General features: G+C 39.4%; 3 protein-coding genes across 4 annotated transcripts in view; all 3 read right to left on the bottom strand.

Annotated features, from left to right (window-relative positions):
* Positions 1 to 4,301: 4,301 nt before the first annotated feature.
* Positions 4,302 to 12,772, bottom strand: LOC139907886 (uncharacterized). 2 transcript variants are annotated; one of them, XM_078291441.1, is made up of 5 exons: positions 12,727 to 12,772; positions 12,013 to 12,116; positions 11,736 to 11,895; positions 8,244 to 8,376; positions 4,302 to 6,936 (listed from the first exon to the last, which is right to left on the bottom strand). In XM_078291441.1, exons 2-5 carry the CDS (start codon positions 12,030 to 12,032, stop codon positions 6,716 to 6,718), a joined length of 534 nt encoding a protein of 177 aa, XP_078147567.1. In that variant the 5' UTR covers positions 12,033 to 12,116; positions 12,727 to 12,772; the 3' UTR covers positions 4,302 to 6,715. The 2 variants fall into 2 exon arrangements, with proteins under 2 accessions (XP_078147567.1, XP_071750490.1); XM_071894389.2 differs by having other exon boundaries at positions 12,013 to 12,110; positions 12,389 to 12,765.
* A 1,026-nt stretch (positions 12,773 to 13,798) lies between these two features.
* On the bottom strand, positions 13,799 to 16,459 carry timm21 (translocase of inner mitochondrial membrane 21). The gene is made up of 6 exons (XM_071894393.2): positions 15,927 to 16,459; positions 15,704 to 15,766; positions 15,445 to 15,542; positions 15,262 to 15,335; positions 14,753 to 14,858; positions 13,799 to 14,476 (listed from the first exon to the last, which is right to left on the bottom strand). The coding sequence occupies exons 1-6, from the start codon at positions 16,243 to 16,245 to the stop codon at positions 14,384 to 14,386; spliced, it is 753 nt and encodes a 250-aa protein (XP_071750494.1). The 5' UTR covers positions 16,246 to 16,459; the 3' UTR covers positions 13,799 to 14,383.
* Positions 16,460 to 19,885: 3,426 nt separating this feature from the next.
* The window catches only part of neto1l (neuropilin (NRP) and tolloid (TLL)-like 1, like), a 63,066-nt gene continuing 61,683 nt past the window's right edge, over positions 19,886 to 21,268 (bottom strand). Inside the window, exons 11-12 of the mRNA XM_071894392.2 lie at positions 21,013 to 21,087; positions 19,886 to 19,994 (exon numbers count right to left, since the gene is read on the bottom strand). Coding sequence (XP_071750493.1) covers positions 21,027 to 21,087 — 61 coding nt within the window. The 3' untranslated portion in view covers positions 19,886 to 19,994; positions 21,013 to 21,026. The remainder of the gene's footprint in view (positions 19,995 to 21,012; positions 21,088 to 21,268) is intronic.

The raw sequence follows: 21,268 nt of genomic DNA, 5'->3' as shown, positions 1-21,268 counted from the left end.
ATTTTGTTTCAAGTATTTTGTAGAATCAAGTGTAGTAGTGCAGTGATCTGCCTTTTTCTGCCTTGTTTCAAGATATTGACATTTCTAGAGAATTCCTCAAAGACGTGAAACTGCATTGGAAACAAGTGGAGTTATCTCACTTCACTGGCAGAATTTGTCTCTTGGTTTAAGAAAACTCAGATTTGAAGGCTGAATATGACACTAAATAACTTGTTAAGATGGACATTTTTTTGCAGTGTGGTTTTGGTCTCTGCTGTTTGCCTGACTGCTTCTCTGGCAACAACAGGTCTTCATCCAGCCTGCTGAAGAAGAAAAACTCAAACCTTCACCTTCACCTTGAAGTTTGTCTAAAAACTGCACAAATAGAGTGAGATCTGAGCTGACAGCACTTCTTCAACTCACGATACTTTCCAAAAAGTTAGCAATGCACATCACGCCAAACTCAGTGCTAAGTCTGAAGGGCAAACGCAATACATTGGAACACTGAATCCAGACAAGAATTATTGTATTTGTGCACGATGTATCAGAAATATTTCCAAACAGTTTTTGCACTAACTCTAACCTGCTTTCTGACAGTGCAGAGGGAATGGCGGCGGAGCAGATGAATGGCTCGCCTCAGAGGCCGCTGCTGAAGTGAGTTCCAGGCCCTCCGGGAGAGACTTTCTAATTTTCACCTTTCATCATTCAGATTAAGCCGGCGGCGGATATAAGTCACAAACCCACTTGCTCGGGTGACAACTTTCCATTTGGGGAAATGCTTTGGGATTAAAAATGCAAAACATATTGACTCCAGTGACCAACAAATTGCTTCTGGGAAGACGCATTGCTTGCACAATACAAGGCCTATTCTGTGGCACAAGGTAGACCCTGAGGAAAATGAATGTTGATTATATCCAGCAGCGAATAATAAATTCATACTTGAAATTAAATACCCTGTCTTCGTCTTGACTGCCACGTCATTGTGCCCAAACAACTGCTTGTCTGCTCCAGGTGCTCATCCCTCCTCCCTGACACGCAGACATCCTCACTTATCCTGTCATCACACACAGAGGAGCGGCCGTGCCCCTGCCCTCCACATTATATCTATTGTGGCTGGTTAAGGGGAAATGTTGAACCTGCTTATCATGCTTTCAACACTTCCTTCAGAGGTCTGTGAGATCCCTCGTTGGACTGCAGGATTTTAAAATGTGTGTGTCTATCTGTGTGTGTTTGCAGTCTTTTATGCTGATACTGCCTGCTAGCTTTGCTCTAGAAGCAAACCACAAACTCACAGTCCATTTAAGCAACCGAAAACATATTCCGGCTCTCTTGTAAACGTATTCTCTTTCGCGTAACATTATACTTTCTGATTTGTCCCTTGACCAATCACCGAATTCCCTCCCTCAATGCCTCAACACACAGTATCTCCCTAATAAGGATTATCCAACCACACATGAAACAACTAATTCCCATCACTGAATGATGGTGGCCTCTAGAGAACCTCAGACAAATCCCAAAACAACCCATGACAGACAGCTTGTTTTTTTCCATTGCTCAAATTTCTTTCTTATGCTGGAAGCAAAGTAGACATCATGTGGTAAAATCATTTTTGTGTGCCGCTGAAATGCCAGAGGAACAGTTTGGAAAAAATATCTTAAAAACATATATTTTGATGTTCATCTGACAGTTCCGTAGCAACTGCAGAACAGTGGAGTTCAGACTTGTGACAGATATTGCCTAAAAACATACTCTATGTGCTTTTAGCCTAAAAATGTGCTCTATATGCTTTCTACATCATGCACCCAAAGATGGAAGGAAGGGCCAAGTGCATAAAGATGTCATGCTCCTGTGTTGACATGATTCAGCCCTCCCAGCCCATCCTAGGGTTTCTGATCTTTGACAATATTTGAGCAGATGTTAACGTTTGGACGCTTTGCACTGTGGGACAGATGCATGGCAGGAAATTACCCTCTCTGTCAACAGGCCACAGTAGCTGGTAAATCCCAAAATTCACAAGCCACTTTCACTATTATAGCCGCCAACTCGATTTTTAGAGACAAATATGATTGAAGCTTTTCAGCCACCGTCAGTCTGCCATATGTAACCTCAGTAGAAGGGGTCAACATCTCTTATTGTTTTATATACTGTTGGTGCATATTCCAAACTGTCAATCACTGGACATCAGGCTACACCAATTTGGACTAAATCATCATAGATAACCTGAAATTAAACAGTAGAACACTGCAGAGAGGGAAAAGTGGAAATCTGTAAGCAGTTATCTGATCTGAACACGACTCTTTCAGCATGTTGTGAGAAGTGAAATGTTATATTGTTGTTGCACAAGGACATAATATGAATTTGAAGCAAGATAACATCTTAAACTGTTTAAAATAACATCTTTAGTCGTGCCACCGATGGGTGTCCCCACCTCAAACGATTTTAAGGGGGAAAATCAATAACAGAAATCTCTCGACATCTTATCCATCCTCACCCATGCCTGGAATGTGCTCTCTTGCTGAATTCAAAAACACAAGGTGTGGCGTTTTCCATGGCCACTGCATACCACTCCACTTGTCATTGGATATGCACCTATGAGCATGGCGTGGAAGCGCCGTAACACCTTGACAGACAACAGACAGTAATTGAACCCGGCCAGCTTTTATTCTATTGTGTTTCTCAGATGACCTTGAAGACCCCAATAATCGTAAAATGAGTTCAGGGAATATCCTTGAGGAGACTGTTTTGTGCTGTAGCTATTATATAGCTGTTTATGCCGCGATGTAATGATTAATAATGAGGGTTACAAGATGGATTGCAGCCTGGTTCCTCAAAATGCAAATATTTCCCCTGAAAACATCAATTACTCATAGCAGAATCAGTGGTCTGCGGTACAGGAATGACAAACACAGCCTGCTTATCTAACTATATTTTACCTTGACACAAGATACTCTCTCTCCCTCACACACACTTGCACATACATGCATGTAAGCCTTGATTTCCTGATTAAAAATTGTAATAAGGAATGTAATCCAGTGGATTACAATATTATCATTTGATTATTTTCACCTACAGTATTTCTAGATAACTGCCTCCAAAACCTACAGAAAAGTAGAAGAAAATAAGTAAATATGTGTATAATTGCTATATAATTACTAATTAATACATATCATTATATATGATTGCTATCATCATCTACAGACACAAGGATGAGTACCCATTTTTTGTATGTTTTAATTTTTCTAAAGTATCTCTGTTGTAACAAATTACTATTTTTCAGATTATTGTTAGATTCTGTTACATAAAGTTTTTGCTTACCTAGTCTATCATCAATTGTGCAGAGACATGGATTGTTCAGTCTGAACTTATTTGTATGCACCTTAGTGATTTCGGAGTTGAGGAGCTAAGATATGAAAAATGAATGTCCTTGAGTACCCAGACCCCTAGACATTCCACCAGAGGACTGTAGCATTGATCTTGATTGAGGCTTTGCAAGCCCAATTATTTTCTCCATCTGAAGTATAAAACTTTGGAACAAAAGTCAATGCCATTTTTCTTTAGCTGCCATGTGGAATATGAAACAAAAATGGCATCAATCTATAGCAACTCAGATTAATTCAACCAACAGCAGTTTGCTCCTAGCTCAGCAACAGGTGCAGATTGTGAAGAGAAACAGCTCAGTTATTGTGGTGGAAATCATCCATGGTGCAAGACTGCTCTCTAGTGGCACATCAGCCTGAAATAAACAAACTACAGCAGCTGAATCTGACCTGTGAGCTGCAATGAGTATAACAAAGGGGGTCACCAGACAGGCAATGGATTTTAAGATCGCTCATACAGTCCTTTAGTCTTACAGTTGTCTAAGAACCAGGTAAAACTGGTATGCATGGTTTAGTTGTTACTTGCCATGCAACTTCAATGGCTACACAATCCAAAATACAAACAAATCCAAATCCATGTTAACAGGCTCATAGGATGCAGGTTTTGTATGCCTTTTCAGCTAAGAATGGTTTATTTACATTTGTGCTGTTTGTTAACATAAGACCAAGTGAAAGTTGTGAAAGTTGTGTTCTACCTGTTTGCATGTGTACTGCCAAAATTGATATACGCCAAAAGGTAATTCAGCACTGGAAATAATCAATAAAGGATGGATATGGCAGTCAATGGAAAAAAATAAAAAATGATGTCTGTGTATATACTGTATATATTGATATAATAAATAAGGCAGCTTTGGAAGCAGAGTGAAGCTATTGTGGCCCTAGACTGTTTTGAATTAGTACAGAGGTGACTTCAGGCACAAGGCAAAGAGAGAAAATGAGACTTGATTATGAACAACTGTTTATTACAGAATAATTATTTCCCCCAAATCAGAAAAAAAAGTTAAATCCCCTTAACTCACAAGGCTACTTAACTGGAGAGATTTGATATGTCAACCACTTGAAACCCATGGGAATGAACATGAAGATAACAAGACGTGAAGTACAGCAGAATCCTGTAACACTACGGTTTAGGTGGTCGGTCAGTCGTCATCCTGCTGCTATATTAGTCACGTCAACTGAGTTCAAAGCTGCGTTCAGACTTGACCTTGAGCCTTGCCGCTTCTTCATCGTATCCTTCAGACTTCTGCTAGAACTCAAAGAACGTATAAAATCAATTTGGGAAAGGTAAGGCATCCGTGACAGATGCTCTATGATTTGTCATCACAACACGGAGGATTATCAATAAAAGACAAAAGGCAATTTAACTTATGGCCTCTCTTTTCAACTTTGACAGTTGTTTAGAATGATTCTTCAATCAAGACTCCCTTATTTACTTTCCCACACCCCCAATGCACATTTATACTGCACTGCTTTTGTTTCTTTTTTCATATAAACTTCAAACTCTGTACATATACTGATTAAACAAAGACTGGATCATTCCTTTAACAACAATGGGAAATGGATCATTTGGAAGCATCTTACAATGTTACTATGAGGTTATCTGAAATGCAGTGACACAAAAGGCAAATAGCACAGGAATATCCCATCCCAAAAAGCAATACCATACCAGAAAATACAATAGAAGAAATACACAAAACCAGATGACCTGTACCAGCCTGTGACAGCAGAGTTAATATGGAGATTAAGAGGAACTGAGGCTGATGTTAGAAACATTTTTTGGTTAGTCTTCATTTTACAATAATTATCATGCAAAAAACACACATTCTTAACTGAGTTTGATCAATGATTTCATAGCAACTGCATTCACCACTGCCTTCAGCTCCAAACATATTTTATTAGACAAAGGAAAAAATGTTTTGAGCCTCAGCACACAGCCCTGTGAGTATTTTCGGGGTTCTTACACATTTTCCATTTCAAAATTCCATACTTTTTCCAGACCCTATATCTTGACTGGATATCAAGTATTTTGTTGGTGGTCGACATGCTGTTTTCTGATAATAGCCGGACAAAATGACTATCAACAAGACCATATCACTCTTCAGCTCAAGATTATTCTTCATAACAAATTTTGTGAAATGACAGTGGGGTCTACAACTGCATAAAATATGTAGTCATCTCTTCAGGGACTTAACAATTTTATTCCATACTTCTGAAGACTTTTTGTCCAATTTCAAAACTTTTTAAGAGTTGGAAATTACAAAATTCATTTTTTGTTTATACTTTTCAAGACCTGCACAGAAACCTTGTATTCTGGCATATAAGTGGTAATGTAGAGCAGCAATGGACAAAGCCCAGCAGCAAAGGCCATCATCAACAGAGAACAATCTCTTGTCTGCTGCCATAAAGTCTGTTATGTAACCAAGTGTGCATTTATTTAATCAACTTGCTCCCTTCTTCTGCTTTGCTGGCTTCCATTCACAGGTATAACAAGAGGCACTTGAGCTGCTTAATGCTTTGCCATAATCACCACAATGTAATAAATATAGCCAGTTATACTAATGAGGCCATCAATTAAGCTAATGAATGCATTAATTGGCAAATATTTCTATGTCAATATACAACACATGGGCGGTATTAATATGAACTCTGTATCTTAAAGAATTATGGAGTTGTAGTAGTTTCAACAAAATCATTTTTGCTGCAAATTTATGCAACAAGGTTCTCCAAAATGTAATCAGATCTACTCTATGGTGGTAAGTATGAAGTTTCTGTCATGTATTATTCTGGAGTTATTGTGTTCACAAGAATGTTTTCTACACAGACAGACAGACGCCACGATGACGACATAATGTCCAACATACCATGTACAATGTTGGCGGGACAGAAAAACTGGCAAGCGTCTCCTTGTTTCCCCCCCAATCATGGTTTTAGACTCAGCCAATCCTTTTAGATCTGTGAAAGGAAGCGGCTGAGGGCAAATAGCAGGGAGCAACTTTATAAAACACAACACACTTGAAGTCTCTCCCTCCGCTCATCTTTATCTCACTGATTCCCTTTGGGCTTTGAGGTCGAGGGCATTACCCTCGTCCAGCTGGGAAGCAGCTTCTGTGGTCCTGACTGAGGCACACAGGCTCGCTGATGTCATCTGTTATCATCAAACTCATCAGATGACCACTTTTTAAACAATACAAAGTAGAAAAACAACTTGGTTCTAAAACCACTGAACACACACGCACGCACGCATACACATACACACAAATAAGTCTGCTCTCATGTGACGAGAGCTAGGCTGGCAAAGATCACTGAGGTTGAATGGAGGAAGGCAGCGCATGGAAAGGCAAATTGGCGTCAGGGATTGATTAGGTGGGCCTGTTCTCTGCGTGTGACTCACTGTGGCTTACAGGGCCTTCTTGTTGATCGGCTGGTGCGGAGGGGGAAGGCGTGTAAGGGGGCGGGGCTTCGTTTATACTAATTGAGTCTCCTCCCTCAGAAAGGAGCGGGGTGTGATGGGAGGGTCGAGGGGCATCGGCCTCGTCACTCTGGGCACACTCGCTGTAGGGAGGGGGCTTCAGATCATCCGCTGTTAGGAGAGAGCAGAGATGCCAATCAGTATACCATAAGGGAAGACAATCTATAAAATAGCTGTGCTCAAATTGTCTAAAACTCTTCCTTTCCTCATAAGTCTTCCTTGACCTCTCTTGGAAAATGTATGCATGAGGTTTAACAAAAGTTTCAAGATAAAGAAAATGGCAGCAAGCTCCTAAAACAATCTTGGATGGCTGCAAGACCTATATATTCATGACAAATTCACCTTCCTCAGAATTAAAATAATTCCACGCAACTGCTTGGAAACCAAAAAATGTCCCGAAACAATGATTGGAACCATTGGTATTTGTAATGTGAAAAAAGATTAATGAGGCCAGAACATGATGAAATGGCATTAAATGACAGGTGACATTAAATCAGAGCTGAGGTCACCACTTCCATCCTCGATAACCATATCCTGATGTCTATAGGCTTGATTAAACAACCACTGAAAAGATGAGACTCAGAAAATAACAACCACTATGGAAACTGACCAAGAAGGCACTTGTAAAAGATGAAGTCTGAAGTTTGTCACAAAGATTTAGCGACTGGCCTGACTAGCTTGTGCCCTGTAGGAAAAACAATTTCCCACAACTCCAGCGCAAGTTAAGAAACAGATAAATCTCTTGTCATGTGAGAAATGCAGAAGGTCAAGTATAATGAGAGCATTTTGGCTGGGACTTTCTTCTCCTTTTTAAACATTGCTGATAAAAAGAAGGGAGAGCAGTGTGGTTAGGGGTATTTAAAAAAAAGGAATGGGGGGTGGGGGGCAATCCGACAGGAAACTTGGCAAGCAGGCAGATCTGACAGCTCGCCAAGCACCAGTATTGTGCTGAGGGACACGGGCCTTTCTTTGTGTGAAGAGGCAGAGCGCAGTATTTTGTTTCTCACTATAGCGTTGCTTCTGCCAGCACAGCTAAATGTACAGCTTCTCTAGGGGAGAGTGAATGAGTTTACTTAAGTCCTTAGTAATACTAATACATGTGCATTACGCATAGCCAATGCATTACAATCAGTTAAATGCAATTTAAAGTGAGTAAAATTAGGAAATGAGGGAGAATGTGAACTTAACCAACTGTCAAGGTGCAGGCAGTGGTGTAGATAAAAAAGGTTCAAGCCGTCATGGGGAAGTTTCATTATGATCAGGTTCCTGCCATATATAGTTCATAACCAAATCCAGACTTTAAAGGGGGAACAAAGTACACTGTGTGTGCGTGCGCAGGCACGCGTATGAGCTCACAAAGAGGAAGGCAGGGGGTGCATGATATATATATAATGCGTGTTCATGTGTGTGTGCGCTACCTCCAGAGACTGCCTCATATGGCGGAGGCATGTCCAAGTGAGAGAAGGATGCGGCTGGTGGAAGGGATGTGGAGGGCTCCTCTATCGACGGGTCATCCTGGACACCGTACCAACTGGGCCAGATGGATGTTTGCTACAGAGGGAAAGAACAAGACAGAGAGTCACTGACACACACAAGCAAACAGAGAAGATCATGCATACAGTACATACACAAGTGCACGTACAGACACAAGAGAAAGAGGAAGCTTCCACAGTCATAAATGTATCAGTTAAAGTCAGCAGTACCAACATCAACACTGCTAACACTACTAGGATATACTGACACGGAAATGCGTGTTACTACTCCTGCAGTGAGCTTTCCTCTCAACTCTTTGCTTCAGGCCTAGATCGACATGCACAAATCTAAACACAGAGAAGCACAAACATCGCTAAGCAAACAGCCGGGCTATATCCTGGGGGAAGGAGTTTGGGTGGAGTTGCAGTAATATTCAGTTTAATCAATTGGCTGATTAGCCCTACACTATTTTGGGCTTGTAAATAAATGATGGGCCCACACAGAAAACAAAAGATGAACTAGGCCTAGTGAATCCTCATGATAGCCATTGTTCTTGTGCTACTTACTCTTTTTAATCCTTATTTAATAGGGAAATCTCTTTGAGATAAAAGTGCTCATTTTCAGTGCCTCCTGCTGCAAATGAGGCATAAAAACAATATAAAAGCTATACAAAATTCTAAGATAAGGCAAAAAGAGAAAAACAATAACACACTGCAAAAAACAGAACCATTATTTATGTATGACTAAAGAAACTGGACCAAAACCAATTAAGCTGAAGCCAAATAAACTATTCATCTATTCTATCTCTCTCCAGGGTCTATATGTATCAAAACTTTATCTCAAAGCTCTTTTGGGATCACTTTGTCTTTCCAGGTAACCATGAATAAGATTGTCCAAGGGGCTTAGTGAGTGATACTACATCAAGACTCCTTTTTCTACTAAGTTTGATTCATATGAGCCCAAGAGTAGAGTGGTCTTGGCGCCTCTCCAGAAAACTTTCAGGGTGCCGGGTTATGGATGACCATGGGGCCTCCCTGCTGCACATTCCATTAAAATCTAAACAGGGAACATTATACACCAGGGACTGCAGAAAGGAGAAGAGGGAGAACGGGGAGAGGAAGAAGAACAGCAAAAAGAGAAGAGAGATAGGAGAAGAATGTAATAATATACTAATACTAATAATAACTTTATTTATATAGCACCTGTAAAAACAGAGTTTACAAAGTGCTTTGATAGTATATAATCAGAATACTCAAAATGAATGGGATGTAGGAGAGGAAAGTGGGAGCGGATGGAGTAAGAGCAGGAGGAAGAAAGACAAAGGAGTGGAGGAGACTTTAGAGGGGGAAGAGGAGGAAGGGGAAAAGCAAGAGGAGAAAGAGGAGTGAAAGAAGGAGGTGGGAGGGCTTCGGTTACTAAATCAATTCTGGGTCTGTTGTGGGGAGCAACAGGTCATTAAAACCATTACTGGACCTGTAACTGGGCAGGGTGTGGTTGAGAAGAACCAGGTGTAGAGAGAACAACAAAGTAAAGCTGGACTGATTAGCTACTTTATTTAAAACAGCCAGGTGCATTAGGGTGCTTATACACAATGAGTTACTGTATCAAATTAAACCATAATGGACTGCTAAGGTTAAACAGATTGGCAGAGACAATTTTGTCCGTCATGATTTCAAACTTATTTGAAACATTTGAAATACTACATGTGATAGTATAATTGTACTGGGGGAAGCCTGAGTCAAAAGCCCTTGACAGGAATCTCCCATTTGCAACTGCTTCATTTATTTTTTTAAGATTGAGGTATTTCCTGTTGCACAAGAATTCCAAACAATGCTAAAAATAAACCTTAGTTTGGGATCTTTACCTCTAATAACTGAGGAGAAAAGTCACTCAAAAGCTGGGGCAGGGTGGGGGTTAACAAAGCAAAGTACTACAAATTAACTTCTTAAGAAGGACTGCCACTTGAGTTATGAGTCCAATTCCTGGAAAAGGGTGGGTTTATAACTTTGTCATTCATACACTTTTGCAACGCCAATACCCTCTTTACTCACTCAGTCGAAGACATACAGGTCAGGGTTAGAAATGGGTTAGAAAAGAGGCAGAGAAACCGGTTTTATATGATCCCCCAAGCATATTTGGGAAGGTTTTGAATCATGGAGATTGCTTCCAGGTGTTTCAGAGGGAGGCAGTAAAACACAATGGCCCTGGAGGAAGCATGATGACGATGACTCTCTAAACCTGTGAGCATAGCCTACAGAAAAGACTCCATCCAGCCTGATGGGGAGGAGAGGTGTCCCTATTCCAGATGTGTCAATGAAAACATCAACACATGTGAAACTACGTTCAACCAACTTTTTACTAGAACCAGAAAGAGAAGCGTGTAATCAATAGATGCTTTCAATAAATTTATGAAAAAATATCCATGTGCTTTTCAGCCAAATATAGGGAGTTACAAACCAAACAGAAAGACAAACATGAAGAAAACATGAACACATCAGTGATCGAACATCTGTGATCAAACGGCTCTTAAGGGGCGGCAGGGAGCTCCATAAACTAAACACAATCTCAAGCAGATGGAAACATTTGTAGAGATTGGATACTACAAGGGACAAGTGATAGCAAGAGTATGATTGGGGAAATAATAGCTTGTAGTACACAAAAGACTGAAAGTGACTGCACAAAACCACTATTCAAATGTAGGAATTCTAATATCTTGGAAGTGGTATAGGTTGCTTTCAGCAAGTCTACTCCTGTATTGCTGTCTGTCTTTTCTGATCCTCTCTGCACAAAAACTTTCACATGCTTGGGTGAAATTTTACAAACTTACTTGATACCACTCCAGTTTAAAAAAAAAAAAGTCTAACCCCACCACAGCTTTCTTACTTAAACTCTCAAAGCTGTGACCTGCCAGAACTCTGATGTCAACAAGGTCAAACAAACCTAAAGAAAAACGCAAGCACACAAGTACCTGTAAGCACCTCTCAATGCACTTCCACAAACTTGCTCTGCATTTCACTGAAACTGAAATGTGGCCTGTCTGTCCAGTAATAACACATCTACCTGGTGCAAGTTTAACCAAAGGCAGATTGCTCATTCCAGTAAGAGCGAAAGTGACTCACTGAAAACCGCAAGCGTTCTCAAGAGAGCAAACAACCCCTTTGCAGAAATTTAACAGAACTGTGACCATACTTGAGATTCTCTCGCTCTCTCTTTACTTAGTACTCGCTCTCTCTGCCTGGCTCCACATAAACAGGTTCAAATAAGGCCTGACTCTATTTATTATTAATAAAAACCCTTAATGCATATAAACTACTTATCTCTGGTAATAATAAAGTCATATCCTGGAAGCACAAAACCACTTCCGTGGTTGACAGCTACATTGTTTCACCCCAAATGTTAGACAAATTAGTGTATGTGTGTGTGTGTCTGTGTCTTACACTCTGTCTCTCACACATCTGATGGAGGTATGCCCTTCCTCCAACAATGACTATCTGAGCATTGCGTGGGTTGCTCAGGTAAGCTGCCAGTTGCCTCTGTCTTGAACGATACCAGCAAACATAGAAGAATATCTTGATGATGATGAATATGATGACAACTCTAAGAGGAGGGAGGAAAGGGAAAGAGGGAGAATGAGAGAGAGGTATGTGCAGCTAGATACATCAATTCCAAAGTACATTTTTGTTTAGAGAAATGTGATTATGCAACTATACTTACATGTACCAGTACAACTCCATGTTTGTGAGATGCCAATCACTGACAACAGGAAGTCATAGTGAAGCAAAAAACTGGCTTATCCCTGTCCTGAAAAACAACTTGTCCTGGAAACAAACATTATTTTTTAACAATTAGTTTTTAACACCAACTAGCATGCTTTATTTCATCAGTAAGTAACTTATGTCACATGTACTAATGTTACTGTACACTAATATGAATACTATTTAACCTTTATAAACCCAACATCTACTCACTGGCTTAAGCGGACTGTAAAAAGCTCGACTTCATCTTAATTTATGGCAAGCATAACAGCTCCATACTTCACGTTACGTTACCGAACTTAGGCTAGCTCAAACCGGAACAGAGGACGGTTAACTTACTGTGGCGACAAGCTAAGCCGGCCTTCTGAGTTAACTTGCAAGGTGTGTCATTTCCCTTTCGTTTCGGTTTTTTGATGCCAGCAGAGCTTCAGGAACCAGCTGAAGCTAGAGCTAGCTAGCTGAGCTATCGTTTAGCAGGCCACAACAACAACAACCGCTCCCCTCTTGACACACGCCGCGAACAAAACAGCGAGCATTCAAATGGACACAATTCACGAATACACCTACTTGGTATTATAGAAGATGACACTAGTGACTGGGCAAGCTACTCGTTAACTTAACATTATAAGAACAATGAAACTGTTCAGTCCTACAGAGTTTTTAGCTAACTAACCTAGCACAGCATTTCCTCAATGCTCCTCTTCGTTGCATGTTCAGTCACCGCTACCGTTGGCTCGACAGTGGGCGGCGTTCCGATATGGAAAGTGTCCACGTTGCCTTCAGGTGCTCCTCGTAAGCTCCTGCTTGCCAGAACTAAAGTCATAAATACCAACACGTTCAAGCCACAGAACTTGAAAGATAAATACACTTCCTATTGTATCATGGCAATTTACTTTACTAGAGGTTACCTAACATGGTTTCCATAAAATTTTAATAATGTTGTCATGCAAATGAACATTAATTACGATCTTTCCGACAGCCCGTTAAGGTAGCATAGCTCGGTCAGGTATAAAAGATGTAATACCTCCATGGGTAAAACATGGCACCAAATGCGGAATCGTTTCAGAAACATAGCCATAAAAATATTCATTATTTATTATAATCTCACTCCAGGAGCAAATCGGATCATCTCTGTTTAAAATCTTTCTGTGATGTAACACGTTCAAAATAGTCAAAGAAAATGCAAGGCAAACAGTGTTGCGTGTATCAAAAAAACGTTTTCAAATAATGATGAGAAATAGACGAAAGACGTAAATGAATAATAGGAGATGAAAAGATATTCTAAAAAAAACAAAAAAAAAAACATCGCAAGCCAGGTCGTATCAGGTTACTGATACAACGTAACCTCGCCTTGGCCGAGTCTTTGCCTCCATCTGGTGGTCAGTGTAGTATATCGCACCCTGCCATTAAATATACTGTACATCCTACCCACTGGAGATAGCAGTAAATATACCTTTTAGACTTTTAAGACCTTTTAAATGACAGCTAGAATGAAATCAGACCAAGTTGACAACTAAAATAAACATGAAAATGAAAACAAATGCAGACCTCTCAGAATAAACTGAAGGTCAGTGTGATTGGGATGATTTCTCAAGAGAGGGTTAGGGTAGGAACCCTCGAGAGAAACACAAATAAATGGCATTTACGTAAAACTTAACACAACATTAAAATTTATTTAAGAATGACACGACTGGAGACACCCTGATTGAACTATACACACACAATTCAACAAAGCTGACGGCTACAACCTTCTTAGAAAATATTTGTATTATTTTTGCTCATACTTTTTAAATCTGCTTTTGTACAAATGAAGAAAACAAAATATGTCAATTTGTTTATTACAATTTAAAGGTATTGCTAAACAAATCATAATTTTACAAACCATCTTCAATTTCAAGTCACTTCAGAATTTTAGAATCAGATCATCCTTAACCCATGCCAAGACTTGCTTATACCCTAGATATTCACCACTGTAAAGCCTATTTGTAGCAAATCTGTCTGATTTATAAAACTCAAAAATCACACATAACATAAAATATTTCTGACAGCTGAGAAAAAATAGCTTTTAATATTAAAGCCATATGCTTTGCAAAATTTTTTTCACCAAATGTTGACTGGTATATTGTTATGTCAACATCATTTAAATTAGGCTGCATGATCTTTCTAAGTTATTTAACATCATTGCTTCTAGTAATAACTAGAAGTTCAATTATATTATTGTTGTGATCTATTTGGCCAACAACACAAACCTGTCTTTTAGTGACAAATTCTTTACATTTCCCCTGCATTTTGTCAGTATCACCTCTGACTGGTTGAGTCCATTGTCTTTCTTATCTGTTATCCTCCACAACAATGGTGCGTCTTGGGTAGGTGTCTACGTCCACAAATATGTAACGAAACTCATACTTCCCAGTTTCAGCACTCTGTAAAAGGACAACAAGTAAATTAGCATTTTGGATTTACAATGCTTAATAGTCACGTCTGTGGGGGTCCATTTAGTCTTTTCTGCCACATATTGCGTTACATGAGGCTTTTGGTGGACACTTCTGCACTTTTATGAATGCATACATTTTTTTTCAAGCATATGGATATAGAGGAAAAGTGCTGTTCTTTCCAGACTTTGGTATGTCATATCTTTTCTATCAAACAAATTGCCATTTAAATAGGAAAAAAAAAAAAAAACACTGGAAAAATCTAACCTCTTTTGACTCTGAATGAACAGTTCCTTTGAGGCCTGGCTCCGAGCCCTCGATGTAAAACTTCAGTCTCATATACTTCAGGCCGTCCTTCAGGTACTCCAAATGACTGAGGTGAAAACACACACATGCACACACAGCCGGATAAAAATAAATATCACACAGACAATGTCTACTGCAGTTGTATTACCTCAGTTCTACCACCACCATCATGAGTAATTATGTGTAGTGTATTCTGTTTAAAACCCCAATCTATAATTTCTCCCCTACTACTACTTTCGATTTGATTGATTTATCCTAAAATTAATTGACTGACTTATTGATAAGAGTAGCAGCCATATGATAGCTAAAAGTGTCAAAAAGCCAAAAATGGACAGAAATGAGCAACTTTCATCTTTTTCATTTATTTAACCTCAACAGCTTGTTTGGATGTGAGCTCTTTATCCACATTGGTTTTTTACATAATAGGATACTCACTGAGACTGAGGGTGACACAGTAACGACATTCTCACCTGACTTGCTGCCTCCTTCCTCGACGGGTAGTCTCACCATAACACTTGATTGGCTCCCCAAACGCACCAATCACCTAGATTTTCAAAATAAAATGCAATTAACTTAAAAAAAAAAAAAGTTAAAGTATGCAAAATTAACGAATAGTTAAACGCAAGAGGCAGGATGTGCTTTCATTTTCTTACCTCTGGGTGTAACCTAACTTTGTCAAAAGCTTTCCCATAGATTTTATTTGGACTTGATGAAGAGAACAGCTCCTGGAACACCACATATAGCAACCCACCTGAAACACACACACACAAACAGAGCAAAGCATTTTAGCGCCTAACATAAGGGGCTGCCAACCTTGTGAGGCAAACCACACCTCATCTTTTTAACGAGGCTACAATTGTAGTTTTTTTTTGGTTGTGATGGCAACACTTGATATTTTGATAGTGAAGTCACCTGTCACTCCAAGCCCAATGAGTACAACTATCAAGTAGGTGAAGTCTCTGCCTGCTTCCTTTGCTGCGAGAGAGAGAGAGAGAGAGAGAGAGAGAGAGAGAGAGAGAGAGAGAGAGAGAGAGAGAGAGAGAGAGAGAGAGAGAGAGAGAGAGAGAGTTTCACTCATAGGTCAGATTTATTGACGGGGTCATGATCATCCAACAGTGTCAGTGGCTGGATTTACCTTTTTGAGCAGCTGAGGGCTTCGGGGTCCCACTTTGATACCTGGAAACTGACGCCTCTCTGTCCTCGGGTTTGCTTTTATTCCTAGCTGTAAAGTGGAGAGAAATCCCTCGTCTCTGTGCCTGTATGAACCAGGCGGCGACAGATGAAGGAGCCTCAGTTCTCCTGTGAAAGGTCAGTCTCGGTGCTGTGGATAAAGTCCTCTGCGTGTGAAAGAGCAAGCTAACCTGAGTGAGTCTGGATGTTTTCACGGCACACCGTGTCGCCGTCTGTTGCAAATGTCGATGCACAGCTTTAAATATCAAAGAATACATGGTCATGTCCTCTCGGAGGCAGACGTTAGCTTGAACTCTGACGTTAGCCAGCAGGCAGAGTTGAGGTGCTTTCTAGCTAGCACGGTCAATAAACCTGTAGCATGAGTGAAAACTTTACTGCCTCACCCGCCGTATAATAATAATAAACCAAACTACAACTTTGACTTAATCAACATGAGCACACTGTGGTACACAGCAGTGCTCATATGCGCCTGTCCAATCGTCCTGCTTGCTCCAGAGGCGCCTACTTTTGTCGTCGTAACGCACGCTTATCGGGAATCATGGGAGATTGAGTTTTTAATACGGACTAGCTAATCACGAGCCAAACCCACCGACACTCAACTCACCCACCTATTTGCGGAAAACAGTTAATTCATAGTATTCATCGTCGTTTTTAGTATAAAACGGATGCAAGTTATATAAAGACAAAGCATAAACATGCTTTTATGTAAATATAATTTATTTTTGTTTAGCCTATACTCGTGGTCGTTTGCCTCAAATGACCAACCAATGGAAGTCATCCTTTATTCACCTTTTTTTTAAGACTATGGCCTCCATCTTTCAATAGCGAATAGAATAGAATATCGGATTCACAGTTACAGACAGAATAAACCATCACAACAAAATCAGTAAATGTTAGTTTATTGAAAACATTCTTCCAGCATTTTCTTAATGTGTTATCAAATAAATAATAGATGCAAATGGATTGAGAACACTACAGTGCCATGAAATAAAAAAAAATAAAATAACATGTTTGGATAGCTGTTGGAGTGGGAAGGAAATGTAGGCTAGATGGTGACTCAGTAGAATCATGTATGAGCCCATATATGTGGGTTAATATCACTTTATTTCATACATCCTGCTCTCTTGTCTTTTCAACAGGGCTATAACTGTGAATATAAAAACAACCTGAAGCTCTACTGTAAAAACATGACATCAAAGTAAGAAATATAATGTGAATTCAGCAGCTGATATATGGGATTTCATATTTATGATGGCAACATGAAAAACATGGAGAAACAAAAAAAACGATTTAAAAAACCTGATTCTGGTTTTCATTCCATGAACAAATGTACATTAAAGGTATTTCTTTTTCACAAAAGAGTTTCAGTCCCGTATCTGAAATTATCAGTGTTCCATGGCTTGTCAATCCTAGCCACTTGTGGAGCACAGGTAGGGGGAATGCACCTCTGTGATCCAAAGCAAAAAAAAAACAAAAAAAAAACTTGACGCATACACCAAAAACTTTTTTTTTATTTTCTCATCACAACACTCTACATTGGTAAAGTTGCTCAGGGCAACAGTTCACTCAAGATGCACAAGGGAGAGAAACGTTAGTTCCGTAAGCTGTCAAACTTGGCAAGATGCAGAGGAATGATGCATCTGTCTGATGTATCTGCAGAGAAATGAAAACACTATTACTTTACGTCTGTTCTGGGCCCTACATTTTTCTCATCTACTGCCTGGTCTTCTTGTGATCGAATTGGTTCCGACTTGCTTGATTACTGAGGTGTCTGCCTCCATCTATACTGGCAGATGAGTTTGTGGGTGGGTGTGTGTGTGTATGTAAGAGAGAGAGAGAGAGAGAGAGAGGAGAGGGACAGAGAGAGAGAGATGGAAGGGTGTGTGTATGTGTGAGTTGCTTTCAACAATTTTCAATATCGTCAACAGCAGTGTTAACACATACTGCAAGACAGACAACACACAAAACAAGTCGGCACATATGGAAAAGAAAAATATTTATTCGATGTCTGTAGGAATATGGATCTGTGTAGGAGTGTGTATATGGAGGGGAAAGAGAGAGAGGGAGAGAGAGAGAGAGAGAGCATGGATATAAATAATGTACACATACATGGCATTAAATACAGTAATATGATGTACACATATATAGCAAATACTGTAAAATTGACACAGCAAACACTATGTAACGACAAAAGGTACTTGGGCAAAGAGAGAGAGAAAGAGAAGAAAGAGAGACTGTATGTGTCATGTGCGATTGTGTGTGTCTATGTGTGTGTGTGTCTATGTCATTGTGCTCACAACTGATCCACTCTTTTCACTCTCCCTTATGAAGGAGCCTCTTTTCAGTTCTCCCTAGTAAATCAGCCTGCCATCAGTGAGTGTTAGCAGTGTGTGAGGCTGACAGTTTTTAACAGTGGCTACCTGGTGTTGTCACACCAGCCTCAAGCAACCTTTCATTGCCTTTGTCTGAAATGTAATAAGAAGTCCTAGAGTAGTAGCAAATAATTCCTTACATTTGCTTTAACCGGCCTGCAATTACTAGACGAGGGGGGTTAATCTCACCAGGACATTTTAGATAATTTCAAATATGTTGCCAGTCACAGAAAAAAGTATATTAACTTTATACTTTCCTGTGGTTATTTAAACTTTCTGGCACCCACAGTGTTGTCCTGTTTGGTGAAACACACTCTCCTGGCACTATCCAGGCTAAAACAAACCATAGAAGGTGTTTAAGAATACAATTTGGCTCTGCTCTTTGTTTTTACTTCTACAGCGAACCAGCCACAACAAGTAGAAGGACATCTGACAGCTCTTATGATGACAGCTCTTATGACTGTGAGATGTGGATGGCATTGTGTACTGAAAGTTTGAGGACACACTGAGGGACAGAAGGAACACTGACTAAAAGCCAATAAAACAAAGAAAAAAAGTGGTGAAGCTTTATTGTTATTTATTTTACAAAGCATCAGTAAAATCAGCCCTGAAAGATAATTTGTGTAACTTTAAAAACTGTCGTCCTGTGACTTTGCCTTAGTATAAAAGTCTGTTTTAATACAAAGATTTGAAGCTTCTACAGTAGAAGAGAGTTAGAGACAGACTTCAAGTAAATACGTTTGCCAGAAAACAAGTACTATTTGTTAAAAATAAATATGCCTGTCAAAAAAGTCAGTCAACATTTTTGAAAGGGAATTTGCGTTAAAATGAAAATGTTGAAATTTTTGTGCAGTGCTCTTCACCTATCAGTTTAGCTAAGCTATAGCATGCAATCAATTAATATTTGAATGTCTTGTTTCCATTGCTTTTGTTACTCTCCTTATGATTTATGTATTAGTGGATGCCTTTCAGATTTCAATGTTAGTATGTTAATGTTTTGATGGATAGAAAAAGCATGCACAAGCCATACAATTGAGTATTGTATTGTCATTAAAATTAATCTGATTTTGGCTATTCCAAAAGTATTACATTTGAATGAGGTTAGTAATTAACTAAGTTTATTTCCAATTGTCACGAATAAAACACATCATCTTCCTAAATTTGACAACATTTGTAATTTGCTATTGAAATCATATGTATCCTACAAATTTGAAAAATGCATGCTCAAAAATTAAATTGAATATGTTTGATCACTTTAATTTTGTTATCAATGAAGAATCTGTGACAATGAAACAGATATGCTTCTGACTAATGTCCCAAATTTAAAGTTCAATAATCATGTTCATTCTAAAGGTCCATATCTTTCCAGTGAGACTAAAAAATCTGGCATGACTACAGTACGTAGAGCACATAGCCTACTGATATTCAAGGTTCAAAACTTTCCCGGTCTCACAGCATTGCAGCTACAGTATTTCCATCTAGTTCTTTGTGTTCACATTTGCACACGAATTCAATATCCTTTCGTCAAAGTGTCCCTTCATCACCATCAGCATCATGCTGGTGTAAATCTCCGCTCCGCATTTTCATATTTCATTGATGCCCGTTCGTATTGATCCAGGATTGCACTATTCTCAAGAAGTCTACATGATGGAAACAATGCAACATAATGTAGAACATAAGCAGACACACACACACAACAGGACAGCACATTTTTCACACTAAAAGACGAAACAATGGGTAGCACTTTATGTGACTGCTCCATGATAATGCGCGCATAAAGCTGCAATAAGCATGATCCTGTAGAGCTCCGCATTGCACTGCTGCCAAGTGAAACCTCTTGATGAACGATCAAGAAAAACTCTCATAATTTCATCCCAAATCTGTGCATCTAGTGTCATGTCATCCTATATGTTATGCTTATAGCAACATCATGAAAGCAAAACTGTGGAGCACACACATGAACTGCTACACAAAGGCATAAATAATGTGCTTCACAACTAACCAAACACAAAATCAAATACAAGTGACATAAATCATGCAAAACTACAGAGGAATTCTGTATGTGTGTGATCAGTAAAGATCAGTAGATTCCTGGATAAATCGCAGGAGATTGATACGAGATTTAAATGATCTGAATGTATTGGTGAAGTGCAACGCTGAATGTACTGCAAAACTCCCAATGATGTGACTTAAAGAAACATCTGGGATTGTGCCTGCTTTTAAATATGTGCTTTGATGTGGATTTAACATGTTTGGTACACATTATAGATACAAATTTTTTGCTGTAGGCCTATTGGGGGGGGGGAAAGTGCAAAGGTTAGACATATTCATTGATAACGGCTTCAACTAAAGATGATTGAAAAAGTCCATGCTAATGAATACACATTGAGTGATACACGTATGTCCTCGGGGGAAGAGGACATAACTTCAGCATCACAGAGACTTCAAACAAACTCACCAGGAGGGCAAGATGGCTGCAAGCAGGAAAACCATCTTGGTGAAAATGAACAATTTAAAACAAACTTAAAATAAAAACCCGCGCAAAATTCACAGAAAAGGAAAAATAAATTACATAAAAGTATATACTGATTTCCATGGGCAAATGATGACTACACAACAACATATAAAGATGTTGATTGGTTGGATAGGGGTGCTTACCTTGAGATTGTCTCTTAGACCCTAGTTGTGTTGTACTCTGATTCATGTTTGCTCAAAGAGCCAATGAGGCAGAACCTGAAATGTCATGGCTCTTTCATTTAATATCAAACTCCTTTTGCATAGAGAGGTCAGAATGCATAATGTGCTACATAACAGCGATAAATTTCATTAGTGCTTTGCTAGCGTCTGAGAGTCTTGCATGCAGACTTGTAGAAAATTAATGAACAGTCAAGTACACTCTGGACAGAGCACATAG

Source organism: Centroberyx gerrardi, chromosome 22 (genome assembly GCF_048128805.1).
Source record: "Centroberyx gerrardi isolate f3 chromosome 22, fCenGer3.hap1.cur.20231027, whole genome shotgun sequence".
In the NCBI taxonomy this organism is placed as follows: Eukaryota; Metazoa; Chordata; class Actinopteri; order Beryciformes; family Berycidae; genus Centroberyx; species Centroberyx gerrardi.
This window is presented reverse-complemented; position numbering and strand designations above follow the sequence as displayed.